The 15,980-nt window shown below is 40.4% G+C and overlaps 2 protein-coding genes across 3 annotated transcripts in view; one reads left to right on the plus strand and one right to left on the minus strand.

Moving 5' to 3' along the window:
* zgc:103755 (CAP_GLY domain-containing protein) overlaps positions 1-7,101 on the minus strand; it is a 32,033-nt gene extending 24,932 nt beyond the window's left edge. Inside the window, exons 1-2 of one of the 2 annotated variants that reach the window (XM_031579810.1) lie at positions 6,906-7,101; positions 675-815 (exon numbers count right to left, since the gene is read on the minus strand). In XM_031579810.1, the coding sequence (XP_031435670.1) occupies positions 675-801 (127 nt within the window). In that variant the 5' untranslated portion in view covers positions 802-815; positions 6,906-7,101. Of the gene's footprint in view, positions 1-674; positions 816-2,539; positions 3,280-6,905 lie in introns of those variants that run through there. The other variant, XM_012819530.2, reaches the window with a different exon arrangement.
* A 2,370-nt stretch (positions 7,102-9,471) lies between these two features.
* pcare1 (photoreceptor cilium actin regulator 1) lies at positions 9,472-14,686 on the plus strand. The gene is made up of 2 exons (XM_031580788.2): positions 9,472-13,029; positions 14,219-14,686. Exons 1-2 carry the CDS (start codon positions 9,830-9,832, stop codon positions 14,340-14,342), a joined length of 3,324 nt encoding a protein of 1,107 aa, XP_031436648.1. The 5' UTR covers positions 9,472-9,829; the 3' UTR covers positions 14,343-14,686.
* Positions 14,687-15,980: the final 1,294 nt, after the last annotated feature.

Raw genomic sequence — 15,980 nt, forward strand, 5'->3', positions numbered from 1 at the left:
ATGATATTGTCAACCAAAAATCGGTGATTAAAAAAAAACTTTGACAAACATTATATGACCGCCCTAAGGGAGCAGCAGTGGTCATAATACGTGACAGATAAAGAACAATCTCTTCCAACACTACAGTGTTGTTACTGAAGAACCCTCAGAACAAACAAAACAATGCTGATGTGTTTTTTTTACCCCCTTTCATTTTTAGGTTTTGTCTTTCATTACAGCTACTACATAGTGTATGTCTAGAAAGAACCTTTCTTTCTATGTCTAATGAGCTAGTTAATATGTGCAACAATGTAACCAACTATTCAATTATTACTGGACAATTATCAGTGGACAACTATTTTTATCGTTTTCAGTCGATGAAGTTGATTAGTTGCTGCAGCCCAATATCAAAACCAGTCAAAGTTAATTGAAAAAGAAATCTCGAGTTTAGTACATTTAGTGGCTTTAAACTTAATACATTATCTGTTTGACACAATGAGCAACCTGATTCTTCTCCATGTATTGCGAACAGAACAGAGAGGACAGTTACATCAAATTAATCAGATTAAAAAATGCCGTTTGGGCAGTCGTAGGCTGCCTTGATCATTTCTACTCTATACTGAAATAAGGTAAGGTACTAGTGCTTCAAAGTCATTGCCATCATAACTTTCATACCAAAGTATGGTCTTACTCACCACAGTCTGAGGGCATGGGGGCTGAAGCCACTTGGTGAATGATTGGGCGTTCGACTGAATGAGGGAACGGGCTGCTGTATCTCCCCTGACCCTCTGAGGGCTCCAGCTGAACATCCTCTCTTGTCATGTCCCTCTCAGGACCTGGGAAATTACAACATATAACAAGTTTGGTAAGTTCCATCAGCAAACAGACTTATGATTGTGGAACAGGTATTTAGCAGATGCTTTTGTCCAAAGAAACATTACACAAAACAAAGTATCAAATTAAAATGTAAACTTAAAACAATCAATGAACAATAATAATAATAATAACAACAAGGCCAAATACTAAAACTTTCATTACATTAATTTGTTTACAAAAAAAAAAAAAAGAATTAGATAGATGATGTTTAAAAAGGTGAGTTTAAATATATTAAGGCTGTCATTGAAAAAGACAGTACTATGTAGATTCCACCACTGAGGTACCACGAAAAGGGTCTTGTCATCGAGAGGATGCAAAGACAACAGACACTCATCAAAAGAGCGAGGTGGTCGAGAGGGTGAATACCGCTGAATTGTGGCATTTAAATAAACTGGTGCCAATCCAGTGGCTTTCCTAGAGGTGAGAGTGAGGGACTTAAATGTAATTCTAGCAGCTACAGGAAGCCAGTGAAGGGTGATCAGCAGGAGTGTCATGTGTCCTTTTTGGTTGATCAAAGACCAAAGTGCTGCTGCATTCTGAGTAATCTGCAACAGCCTCACAACACATGCAGGCAGGCCCGTTAAAATTGAATTGCAATAGTCTAGTTTAGAAATAACCAGGGTCTGCACAAAAAATTGTGTAGCACATTATGAGAGAAAGGGTCTGATATTCTGAGTATTATAAAGTGTAAATCAACAAGACTTCAAGACAGAAGCTATATGCTCAGAGTAATTAATCAATCAATGTGATCAATTATAACACCCAAGGAGTCAATGAAGATGAACCAGGCTGAATGTTAATATTTTGTGAGATGGCCGGATTGGCTGGGAATACCAGGAGCTCAGTTTTTGAAAGATTGAGCTGAAGGTGACGATCCCTCATCCAAACTGAAATATCATGTAGAAATTCGAGCCGATATTGTGGGGAATTGACAAGTATAGTTGAGTACCACCTGCATAACAGATAAGAGAACCCATGGGAACAGATGATCCCAAATAGTGGGACAGAAAATAGGAGGGGTACAAGTACCGATCTCTGGGGTACACCACCAGTGGAGATACTTGCCCCAAGAAACACTGAATGAACGTAGCATATCAAGTATAGAGAGAAGGATGTCATGGTTCACTTTACCCACAATGGGTAAAGGCACATATCACGACATAATGTGGGACTGCCATGATCACTACCTGCTAGCTCTACTACTAAGCAGATGTCCTTTGATAACCAAAAATCTATAAGAAGCAATACAGATCATTAACCTACAAAACCTTTGATGTGAACTGATGTGTTGATTGATGTGAAAGCAATCACCAATGATTTGTCATAAATTCAGCCCTTAAGAACATGGGAGCAATCCAATCTGGCCTATCTACGACTGCTTTGCCGCGTTCTTAAACCTGTTCTTAGCTAACAACGAATCCCAGATGAGAAACCATTAAGGAATGCCAGAATTGTCCCGGGAACTTCGTAAGTGGAGTTAAGATTGGTCCATTGCTCCTAACTGGCACTCTCTGGTAAGCCAAGGCAAACTGTTTCTAAGTGTCAGTGCATAACACTCAAGCTTAAGCCAATGAAAGACACAATTACAAATCGTCAGACAACTCACATAAGAAGGCAAAAAGCAATGATCCTGACTGAACTAAGCTAAAAAAAAAAGCATGACAAAAGTAGCTTTTTGACTTACCATTTCTGAGGTTAGTAGGCTTAGACCTGTTATATTCCATGACAGAGTCATTTATAAGCATAGCTCTGCAAACAGGTCCCAAAATAAATCCTGGGAATAGGGTGCCATCGCCACACTCCCGCCCTAATATCCAAGTTCAACTGTCTCTCTCTGCACCTTCACTGCCTCCACCCCCCACACACTTTTTTCTACGCCATGACTCTGGAACTATTTTTAGAAAGATACATGAAATGCCATTGCTCAGAATCAGAGCTACAGAACTCACTCTCTTTGGTGGGACACTCTCCCAAATGATACCTATAGATTGGCTAAATCTGGAATGTTATGGAATTTCTTCAAAGTTATAAGGCATGTGTAACAAATCTCTCAATATCTTTACACATTTCCACAGCAAATTACTTATTCTTTATGTCCTGTTTCTAAACTTCAGGCTATTTTACATACTGCCATTCACAGTTCTGTATGTGATAGAGGTAGCCTATGTGTTGGAGATGTTGTGATTAAATGTTTCCGCTCCAATCCCAAACATTAATGTCTCTTCGCCCTTGAAATTCTAGAGGGAAAAAGGGTTCTCAAAAAATGGAACCGTTGATTTATTGGCCAATGTTATACACTGATGCCCAGGTGTTACCTTCTGACGAATTATAGTATTGCTTCCACCGATTATAGTAATGACTGATGAATTGTTTCATGTATATGCTTAAAAAATAATTAAATTATTAAAATAAATGTTTTGTCTTGTCTTTATTGCAGAGTGTCCCATGTGAGAAATGTATCAGTTTAGTCTTCCTCCATAAGCTTAAATGACACCTGCATACCCATAAACTTCCCAAGGTCTGTTAGCCTTGTGAGGGTCTTTTAAGCTTTGCAAAGGATGGGGGTATGCAAGATAAGGACAGTTGAAGGGTGAAAATGACCTTATTCTGGCCAGACAACTTGACACTTGTAGAGTAGCCTATCTTAGCTCCTGCAAACTGTATACGTAAACAACTACTTCTGAATCTCAACCACTTTGGCTGCTCAGTCTTTGTTTTATTTCTTTGTTACAGCAATAACATGTAACAATTGATTTACATAAGCGATGAAAGTCACAGTTAGTTGGTGGGAAATGGCCGCACATGCCCATGGCCATCTCTTAGGACCCTAGCAACACAGACCGTCTCTTAGGACCCTAGCAACAGAGACCATCTCTAAGGACCCTAGCAACACAGACCATATCTTAGGACCCTAGCAACACTGACCATCTCTTAGGACCCTAGCAACACAGACCATCTCTTAGGACCCTAGCAACACAGACCATCTCTACCCTCTGCATCCCTTTTTTACAAACCATCCAAGAATATCAAACATGATATAGGAGGCAGCTATTGGGACATGCTCTCTTGGGTATGCAGACTATGCAGGTATGACAGTGCAAGTGTTTCACTAAAAGTAGCAGTGGGGGCTCCTAGCGGAAGCCAGGGAAGGCAAGGCTTCCGCTACATGATCTGAGACATGAAAACCTCTAAAGCAATACACATTATACTTAATATACTATATAATATAATATACTTTAATTATACTTAATTAAACACTTCACTATACATCATTATATATCAATTTAGCTTGTGCACATTATATCCTGACCTACTAGATTAATACAGTCCTGACAGCACCACTGCAAATTCTTAGTCAATCCTCTTTATCATATACATATACACCCACCACCTTCCCCTGCCCCCAACGTACAAATTCGTATTGGGGCTTCCTCATTTTCAATATTCATGCACCGCTACAGTAAATTAGTTGTGTGCGAACTGTAAAATGTATTCAAGAGTATGTGTGCAATTTTACAAATTAACATAACGCAAGTGTGCCAACCGTGGCTGGACAACATAGAGCTTGGGTAGCAGAAAAGAATGCATGTTCAAGGTGGTAATGTGGAAGTTACACCTCAAATTGCATTATTTTCTGCTACTTGAATGCTGTGAAGTCCATTATCCCGCTTATACCATGGTTGGCACACTTGCATTATGTGAATTTGCTGATACAATTTCCACATTTTGATTTCTACAGAACAAACTCCCATCACTAGTTCTACATTGATGGTTGCTATGGCCAAAGCCCAGTCGTTAGTTTCATACATCTCATTGCCAAGCTAGCATATCCCATGTAAAATGACTGTGGTCATTAGCCCAAATGTAGTGTAACTGTGCTGAAAGCTATTTCAGACATAAAATGTTACTTGTCTCTGTTCTTCTGCCAGTCCATTAATGTGTAACTCTGTAACAACAACTGTATCAACTAGACAGTTAATTTAAACTTCACAACAGACCTGGTGACTTTATATGCATGTGTAATACGGTCAAAAAACTAGGTCTACTTCTTAGGTGTACAAACCAAATTGACGTTCTAAAGAACGTATCACAAAAGAAAATTCAACCAAGCTGTGGTGTACACCAGTCCTATGTTTACAGACATTGCAGTGTGTGAGCACTGGCTGGTGGCCGAAAGCCATCACGTTATATCAATTATTATTGGAAGATTTACCATTTTTGACAGTGTTTCTTTATCGTTTTATCATAATGTAATCTTACTTTTTACACATGATTTGTAAGATGTATGTTAAATAATATTTTTTGAATAATCTGTGCGCCTTGAATTTCTTAGGCTAGTAAGTTACCTAGCGTTAGCACCTGGGTTGTAGTTTAGCAACATATGAACGGATCCCCAGTAATGGTAATAATTCTTTGGGGAAGAAAAGACCTGTGTTAAACCAAATCTCTAAGGTCACTCATATGATCACGTTGGTTGAAATGTATCTTGTATGTTACTGCTACAGTTAAAAATATGCCAACATTATAACAAAAGTTAGTGAATTTTGAGAAAGTTGTGAATTTTGCATGTAATTCCATGGGAGCCAACAGTGTTCTGCCTACAGCCCCCTATGTGACGTAAATTGTGACGACACCTAAGTATTGGTCTATAAAGCAGTTCAAAGTATAAGTAATAATATAATTATTAAATAAAAACAGTTTGAAACAGAAATAATTAAACACCTAGACATTAACTATACTGTAACGTTAAACACTATAATTTGTCAGACCCCAGTTGTCTTTACTGCTTGCTTTCCAGGTTTGCTTAAAATAGCTTATGTTATCTATCTAGAATGTAAAGGTGCCAACTAGTTAGCTGTTGACATTCTCTCTACCATGTAACGTTACTTGAATGGACACAAGCAACTCATCATCAGAAATATAGGCTTTAATTAATCCCCAGGATGCTGATATCTTCATCTGGCTATTACACCTGAAACAGTTTGTCACGTGTCAGGAAGTTTAGAGGAAAATCCAACTGTCCATTTTGGGATTAATTTATTGTTCTGGCATGTAGGTAAACTGCCCTGCAGGGCAAATGAAACTTCTCAACCTGGCATGTAGCAAAGCTGCACCGCTGGGCAAACAATACTTAACTGAGCCACCATTATCAAAAAGCTGCATACATGCGCACTAAACAGCATTAGGCCAGACATGTGAGCGCTACACATTGACAATGTGGTGACAACTGTAGCAGGAGATAGTAAAATAATAAAAGTTCAAAAGAAAATGATGTGATCGATTTCCTACAATCAAATAATAATAAAACGTAAGAAGAACAATATGTGATTACTTGCGCTTATTGCATTTTTATTACTGATCTAGAAAGTGCAGTAGGTCAAATTTGTCAGAGTTCAAACACTTCTTATGCATCTCTGTCCTGAGATGAACGGATGATTTTATATTCTGTATTTGCACGGCTCCTGTGGACCCCAAGGAGATGCATAGCATTTACTAGTGAGCGCCATCTAGCGTTGGATCAAACCCGGAAGTATAGATTTGGGATTGACAACTACAAATTCTCTGTTATGAATTCAGGCATAGGGTTGCCTCTGCATCATAATTCAGCAGATTCTAATATCAGCATGACCTATTTATACCAAGGCCCCTCACAGATCTTTCCCAAATCCAAGGTTGTTGTAAAATAGTCATAACTAACATGTTAGGGTAACACTCTGAGTGAATGCTTTAAGCAGCATAATCATACAGTTCGTGATCCAAAGATGAACCTAGACTACTAATCTTAGACTACTAAATTGTCCCTTAACGTTCAATTTAGAAATGGTGCCTGCTAGCTAACAGGTTCCCATTCATTGTTTAATCTACTTTGCTTTTAGCAGGCAAGATAGCTATTAGATTAATTAACTAGCAAACCTGTGCAAACTATTGTAGCATTAGCTACTGTTGAGCATCTATAGGTAGGCTACTTCTAAGACGTCTGTTGGTTATATAATCATACAGACATACAACATTGAATAATACAGCGTACTAAACTGTGCAACATATCATACCTGTCCCCTCACGATGACTGTGCTCCTTGATGTACTTGTTCAATGGGTGATTTTAAATCGACAGAGAACATAATGTGGTCTTCTTCCCAACTGATGCACTAAGGGGAAACCATCTGTCTGATCGGTACACAGGCAGGATAAGGTAACATGAGAAAATTGTATCACTGGTCTGCTGGTATAGCAGCGTGTAACCAGCGACAATAACCACAATTCCATCATGGCCGCCATTCATAATTTTTTCAAAATAAAAGTCGGAATTTATTAATTCGTTTTTTTTTCATTAAACAATGCTAAAAAATGAAGGGAAAGAAATATGATTTAATGTGTTATGTGCTACCAAAGGGCATGGTAAGTCTCAACCGGGTCACATGCACAAGGCCTTCACTAATCACCTACTGATGAACATCAAACTTCAAAATGTGGCTGAGAAAACAACTCTCTGCACTCCAAGGTTATGGCTAACCCCTCCCACCCTCAGGTCTTTTTCAAAAAACTCCCCTCTAGTAAGAAACTGTGGTCCTCAGGAATAAAACCTCACGCCATAAGAATCGTTTTTTTCATCAAACCAGATTTTTAAACAAACTTTGAAGTGGGCCTTTATTTTTACGCTTTTCGCCACCACATTGCCATCTGTTGTCACCTATTGTCGCCAGCTCTACGGAATTTATCTTGGTTTCGTCAAAGGAGGTTCTCCATCAGAGAATCTGTAGGCTACTAATAACAAATTGTCACAAAAATTGAGTAATACCGCCACCAGCTGTGCTGGAGTATGCAGTACCCGAGGGGTCCATTCCCAAACCACCACAACTTTGTGGGAGACGGGGGCATACAGTTACTCTTGAGTAATTCAGAGTAAAATAACACATAGCCCAAAGAATCCTCTGTCTTGCTGACAAATCTTCAAGTACACATGGAACATTTATCAAAACTGTTACAAGATATAGAGATATATAGAACGAAATCATCTTAAATTAGATTTGTATTTCCAGAAGGAAATACTAGTGCTAAACAAAAGGAAATTAAAATGTAAAACAAATATAAAGTAAAAGGTTAGAAAGTTGAAAAGATATTGAATGCATGCGCAGAGAGAGAGGGGGAGGTAGAGAAAAGCAAAAGCTGTGTGAGATGGGGAAGGTCATGAAGACAAACAGAGAGATAGACAAAAGAAATTAGGAAAATGTAGCAAGACAGATGGACAGACAAAGACACAGTACATAACCAAGGACATGGGTTACAGAGTAAGATGGTACAAAATAATGTAAGCATTTAGTTTAAGTTACAATAGGAAAACAGCAATATTCGGTTCCATCAATCCCCCATATAAGCATTTTATGCCCACACTTTAAGAATCGCTATGTAAACAACCACCACTCATATGGAGATCTGTCATGTATGTTAGTGTCTTCTGGGTGGGCAGTATCTACCATGACAAGAACGGCTGAATCATCAGGAACAGTTTCCAGGGTGGTCTTCCAAGTTGTAGAGTAACATACACTGAGCAAATGTATGATTCACCTCAGCTGACTCCTTTTTAAGAAATTTGAAATTATCTAAATTATCAACAGTTGACTGTACATGTTTTCCAAATATATAGTTTTATTTTCCTGCTCATCCTTTTGTAATGTTCCACACTACTGAATGGTAGGTCAACTGGTTTTGAACCATGAATTGGGCCATAACTGAGAGAAATGAAATAAAAAATAGGACTGAAATGGAATGTACCATTGAAGAGCAATGAAGTTATATTGAAGTTGTATTTGAATTGATGGTCCCATTCCACGGGCCTATGTGCAGCAGTTTAGTAACAGCTTTTTAGGGCAAGGAGTTATTTTTGTAGTTCTAATATACAATGATACAAGTTGCATTTGAACAGCTCTACCCGATCATACTTGCTGAGAAATGTCTGTGTTCTTTGTTTCACTGTGCTGACATCAAAAACAGCATCAATAGAGATTCTTGAAAAGAAACTATGATAAGCAGGATAGACTGTACCATTGATATACATCTTAAATGCCTGACACACTAGATGACTACATCATATGCTTCTCTCTTCTCACTTGAGGGAGATTCCCCTCTCAGTAAATCCGTCTGTAACTGCTTCCTCCTCCTACAAGGCCAATGGCGCAGTCCCGTAATGACGTCAATAACCTCTACTAACACAGCAGGGGTTATTGTTGTGTCACTGTGTTAGATCCAGTCGCTTACCACGAACAGTTCTATTTCATTGGCATATTGTTGACTGTTTCTAACATTGTTGTATATTTATATTAATTATGTTGAAATGATTACTCAAAAATAATAATTGTATTACTCTCTGACACAAATGTGGGTAAAGAAAGCAGTTAGAGCTGCCTATGCAAGTATTTCTAAAGTCTATTTCTATTTCTAATATTCAAGGAGATGCAACAGTTGTTGCATAGACTGATATTGTGAGGTACTGTGCAAGCTATAAAAAGGTACCTGAAAAGAGCCCTGATTACCTTAATAAGCTTAAAGTCTTAGGAGCGTGTGAGTTTTATTTGTTTTAACATGACATATGTGCACACTGAGGACTGGAGTCAAAGCCTCTTTAATCCTTTCAGCTGCTCGTCCACCACACGGTCAAGGTGGAGCTCCGCTGATTTCTGTTCAGAACTGAAATGGGAGGAAAAAATCGAACAACTTTTCAGGGACTGACCGACTAATGATGGGATACTTACTATGTGGATTTATCTCAATTTTGTCTTACACGGATACCTTTCATTTGTTCTTTTATGGAGATAAAAGCAAGCTGTCAGTTACATCAGTGCATTCGACCATCTGAAAATGACAGGTACAGCTGGTGGATAAAGACCTGAACCAGGCTTTCTTCATTTGGAGGATTTCTAGGCACCTTGTTGTGTTTTCACTCTGCGAGTACGTAAAAGAGTCCTAAGGATTCTGAGATGGGTTGCTCCCCATCTAGAGGAAATCATTTCCCTGGGGCACACAGCTCTTTCAGGAAAGCAAGGGCTCTTCTGCCCGGCAACCAAGAACACGCAGGTGAGTCACCGTCTGATGATGGGACTAGCAGAGGCTCTTCAGCTGCGGGAGAGACAGATGCAGGGAGATGTTCTTGGGCCAGTGGGGAGAGGCAAGCAACAGGTCAACAAGATACCAACGTTGCATGCTCAGCTGTGAAGACTGTAAATGAGGGGGGGGGTCGCTTTGACAAACTTGCCCCTCAGGAAATCGCAGTTAATATTTTATCGCAGATAAAGGATAAGCAGGGGGAAAATTCAGAATCAGGTGAAAAAAAAGCTGTTAAGAAAACTAAAAAGCCTATCAAAGGAATTAAACAGGGTAAAAAAAAAGAGAAAGAGAAAAAGGCTGTCACTGAAGAAAAAGTAGACTTTCCAGAGTTACTGGTGAAAGCCCACCAGGCTGCCTACGGTTACCTTAATCCCAGTATAACCAAATATGAGGTCTTGCTTGGGCTTTTGGACCATGCTGCTCAAACTCAAATTTCTCTGCAGCCCATGGTGGCCTTCATGCTCATGCGCTATGAAGAGATCAACAGAGGGCTTGAGGAAATAGTGGAAGAGGGAGAGAAGCTTCTTAAAGAAAATGGGGAACATCTGGCTTGGCCTTGTCCTTTGAAAAACCTCTCAAACACCCCTGCCAGAGCAAACACATCTTCCTCCACCACAAAACCTCCGCCAGATTTATTACAGCAGCTTCTGCAATACACTATACAGAGGATGCATCTTGTAAGCCAATCAGTGAGTGGAGTTGGAGATTCAGCACTGGAAGAGGCCGTGGATTACTTTACTTCGGTGTCTGACATACTGGAGGAGAAACTGAAGGTCAAACGTGCATCTGAGGCTCGTCTCATGCAACTGTTAGCACGCGTTGAAGCTGCCACGCTTCGAAAACCAGGACCGGAGGACTCTGCGTTGTTCAGTGAAGACAGTGGAATCGGAGGTGAGAGTGAGTCGTTGGCTGGATCAGACAGACATAGACCCCGCCGAGAGAGCGGTGAGTCCACTGGGGCCTACTGCACTTCAGCAAGCAGCCCAATGGGTAGCAGCTCCACTCCAGTCCAAGAGGGAACTCCAAGGCACAAACTCACACATAAAACAAATTCCTGTCTCTCGCTTAACTCCATAGACTCTTTTTGTAATTTTGGACAAAGAGGACAAAGAGAGTCTGAATTTCTTTGTAGCTCTGCCTCAGTAGATGATGATGAAAGAGAGGTGGGGAAAGCGATAGATAATCATGAAGAAGAAGTAGAATATATTAACAAGAAGTGCCCGAGCTCCTCCCCATTGCACGCTTGCCAACAACCATGTCGTTTAGCTTCAAAACGTATAGAAAATCCACAGAATATAGAGATGACATTAAAGATGAGGGATGCAATTAGTGGTCAGATCAAATATGTATCATCACAGAAGTCTAGTGCAAAAACAAAGCAGACAGACAGTCCAAAAATTAGTAGACGACAGTGGAATGAAGAGGAATATACACCAAAGAGGCCCCAAACGCCCACACTAACGAAGAAGAAGACAACAGTGGTCAAACATCGACGTACTCATTCTGCTGACTCGATCCGTAGCAAGGCAGAGGACCAAACACTGCTTGAGTTGGAGAGAACTCAGAAGGACCTGACTCAGAAGCTTGAGAGGATGAGTAAGGCTGAGGGGAACATTAGGAACAGTGGTCCTAAACAAGGAAAGGTAAAGACCCAGCCAAGCTCACCATCAACACCTGTTCGTTTACGTCCTTTGCAGAAGACCCCACAAAGTCCTTCAAAATCGAATAAAAAAACAGACCACGGAAACAGTTCAACTACAGAAAAGGAGAAACCGAAGGAGTCAGATGACAATTTAAATAAAAAGAATGATCTAGAAGATAGGATCCTCTCAAAACCAACTCCTTCGAGCCCAACACTACAAAGGCCAGCTGGGCAGTACAGGGGCAGAAATTCTGTGAAGAGATTAATAGATACATTCAGCCAGGGAGTTGAGGAAATTAAACAGACACCAGAAAATGTCAAAATACTTGGCCCTCTGAAGGGAGTGATGAAGTGTGGTGTTCCCATCATACCTGGACTAGGAGGCATAGACACAATGCTCACCTTTGGAAATGATAACTTTCGAGTAGACTCAAGAGTCTCTAATAGAACAGATGATGTTGACATTGATGACCTACCTCCCCCACCTCTTGAGGTACTTATGGACAACTCTTTTGAAAATGTCCAAAAATCCGAAACAGAGGAAGGAGGGTCAGGCAAAGGCCACTCCCCTCTCCTCAAAAGAACTGTGTCCCAGAAGCTACGTGCCTCCATGCAGTCCGTGAACGTGCTACCCAGTAGAGGCAGTGTGCGACCCGGCTCCCTTAGCATGCTGCCGCCATGTGCTGCCTCCCACCAGGAAACTAAGCCTGAGGTAGACTCTGGACAGCAATCCATGAAAACTTTGTCCACTTTAGGAAGTGGAGGGACAAAGCAGAGAGACAGTAACACTTCTGATGCAGTGCCTTCAGCTTCAGGAAGTAACAGTCAGCCAGCTGCAACGACATCAACATCCAGAGCCCGAATGTTGCCCTCTACACCTGTAACTTCCAGCAGCCTTCAACGAAGACTCCCCAGCCCCCCAGTCTTTAAACGGCACCCCACCCCTCCCTCTTCCGCCAGCCCTCCAGTTACTCGCAAACTCCCAACACCACCACCTGTGAGCCAAAGGAGACACTTCAGCCCCAGTGCTACGAGGCAAGATGGCAGCGGATGGTCTACCTCCACATCTCCCTTCAAGGCCCCGTCCCCACCGGCCTCTCCAAAAGTGCAGAGATGGTCACGGGAAAACAGCAGTGACGACTGCTCATCCTCATCACGGGTATTTAGCAATGCCCGGTCGGTATTTTGTCCTGCTTCACCCTCTCTATTCGAGGCAAAGCCTTGCCCTGTACCGCGACCCCCACAGGCATGGACCCCCGCCAGTGAAGCTGTTGTTTCCTATCTCTGGGGGGACCGTGTGAGGCGTGGACCAAAGCCTTTCGTCAGACGTAGCCAATCAGACCGAAGGCCCAGTCTGAATTGTCCACCCAGATCACAAGCTGTCTCTGTTGCAGAAAGCTATGGGAGTGAGCCATCCATTGCTAGTCTTGAGTGAGTATGGCATTTGATCTCACGCATTGGGCTCCAATTTCACTGACGGGCAACGAGCAAAGCAATGAGCATGAGCAAAGTCTGTCGTGCATGAAGTAAATCGTGTGATGATGTGTGGGAGCATTGCGCTGACCCACCCATGTTTGCACTTAGGAGCTTGCTCATGGTATTAGATTAGCAAAATGATTTTGCCAAGTTATTAAATTAGCTTTAGTTCATGCACGGCTGTCTTGCTCATTGCTTTGCTTGTTGCCAGTTGCCCATCGATGATTTTTGTACTGAATTTAAAGGGGGAAAAGCTTGCATACTATCAAATAGTTATTCCATTTGTTCCATTTATTAATGAAATCCATGTGAAAGTTTCATTATGTACACTTTATCATCATATTATATTTAGTTCAGTCTCTCCTCGCATACACATTGACTGATATTAAATATTTAATAATCTGCTAAAATGTCTAAACAGCAATGTTTTCATTGAAAAGACCCACAAATAATTGTAGTGTGTTTTTATGATCCACCATATAAAGCTACGAATATATTCTTCTACATTGTCTACATGGATTTACATGGAAGCATCTACCAATGCTTGGAACTGCTTGTTTTATCTGATTATGTGTATGTGCATCAGAGCATTTCAGAAGGAGCTTCCTGAAAAGCAGCCTTTTCACCAAAGCAATTGTTTGTGTTGTGCTCCAGTGTTAATTGTGTTATTGTAAGACCACAGTATTAAAAGCCTGGCTTTTGCATGTAAACCATTTACTCTTACCAAGAAACTAACCATTCCAATCTGACATTTGAAACAAACAATAGGCTCTTTACAGAACTATATAGTGTGTATTGATTTTGGATGCTGCAGATGTGAGAATTGTTATGCCATTCATCTGAAGTCATCTCTCTTTTCATGTTTTCACTCAGACTTCCTCAGCCATGAATTAAGTTTGTGAAATGTTAAAACAAGATGTAATTTATTTATTTTATGCTTTCAAATACTATTAATATTTCTATACAGGTGCAATAACACCAAAAGCATGGGCAATTGGTTAATCCTACAATGATAAAATATCCCTGACTCACTGCTTTTGATTCTCTCTTGTGCAAACCAGATATTAGTAACCTGGCCTATTTCTCTAATTCCATAGAGAGAGACTGCTCATTTTGTGTGCTCTTCTGTGTTGCTCTCCTATAGGCTGGAAGATGGTCCAACCAGAGACATTTATAGATGGGACAGCCAGTCAGAACTCACAGGCGCTACACGTTCAGCTTCACATCCAGACCTGTGCATTATAGGTCATGCCTTGCACCGTGAATGAGCGGGTTGGTGGAGGAACAAAATGGATTATGGATTAGCAACCTTCTCTGAGATTAAGACTTTTTCCACTGGGAAGAGGAGAATGACTAATTCTGTGAAAGCCTATTAAGTAGTGGTAGTCTACCACTTCTTCCCATTTCACTGTCATTCTTTAACTGCTGTTTACTGCAAGACCTTGGTTTTCTCACCATTTTCACCAAAGAAACAAAAGAAAAAGAAATTATCCTGCAAATTAATCAAATATGTGTGATTTATAATTTGATGCTATACATTTTTAGTTTCTTTTGTGATATTTTAATATTTGACTTTTTACTCTGTTTCTTAATAAAAGGGTATATTGACACAGCCTTTGGTTTGGTTATTGACATTTTACCACACCAACACGTGCCCTTTACCATGTGCTCTATCCACATTCATTACCCTCAAACAAAAACTGCTGGTCAGAAAATCTGGAGCCTGTTTCACAAAAGGTGTGCGGGTCACAGGTTTTGTTCAAAAAACCCAATGGAATGGTATGGAATATCAAGAAGCCCCTAAGCCCCTAGGCATAATTGTCTTGTGCGAAGAAGGTATTATCTTGTGGGAACAAGTTATGATATGATGCACACAAATCATAATTACCTTATGTGCGTGCACAAGATAATAACTTGTTCACACATCACCTTACAGGACTTTAGGAGCTCTGTAGAATATAGATTTCCACATCGTGAAATATTACATTAATATTACAGATAAGTAACCTTTTAGAGGGCCAACTCAGGTCAAACCTGCAGCTATCCCAGGGTTATAAGATAACGTCATGGGATAACCAGTGTCCAGATGGTTATAGAACCTAATGATTTAATCATTTTGTCTAAGTTTTGTTACATTTTGTTCATCTGCAATTGAATGGAAACCCTGTAATTTAATGGTCGAATAACGTATCGTATGTCCAAACATATTGTTATTGTTGTTATTGGTAAGCTTGCCAGGACGAATGCGTAGTGCAATTAAAATAGCAGCTTTAATGCAATCCCTGTGTTCTATACACCACAGGACCCCAGGTGTGCCACTTTATTGGCTTTACGACACACAGAACAAGGACAAGAAGCAGGTCTTATATTGCTACACTGACACTGGTGCTGACGGTGGATATATAAGGCTAGACTAACACAGAGAACTACTGCACACTTAGACTGCATATTATACAGCTCATCAGAATGGTGCAAAAGGTTTCATTTATTGCAATGGGCCCCCCAATGTTCAGAGGTCTGATATTTCTTTATTAGTACCACTGCAAAAAATGAATAACTGCCGCCATTGGCAACAGGTTTTGTGCTTCAAATTCACATATTTTATATCATTGTGCAAGTAGTCTACTGCGCGTCGGGGTCCTGTTCGTCCCGTCGGGAAAAAAATGTCCTGACCGGTGGACTATACATTATCCCTTACATAACACACACAGACTAAAATAAGGACAATAATACATGCTGACATTAACGCAACCATGGAATAACACATTCTAAAATGGAACATTGAAACACAGAATCACACTATTTTAACAAGCACACACGCACAGCATTATGGGACGAATTACACACAGACCTGGGAAGCGCACAACCCCCTGCACGTTAGAATATTTTACTGGAAATGTAATGGA

The sequence above is a fragment of the Clupea harengus genome, chromosome 14 (assembly GCF_900700415.2).
Source record: "Clupea harengus chromosome 14, Ch_v2.0.2, whole genome shotgun sequence".
Taxonomy (NCBI): Eukaryota; Metazoa; Chordata; class Actinopteri; order Clupeiformes; family Clupeidae; genus Clupea; species Clupea harengus.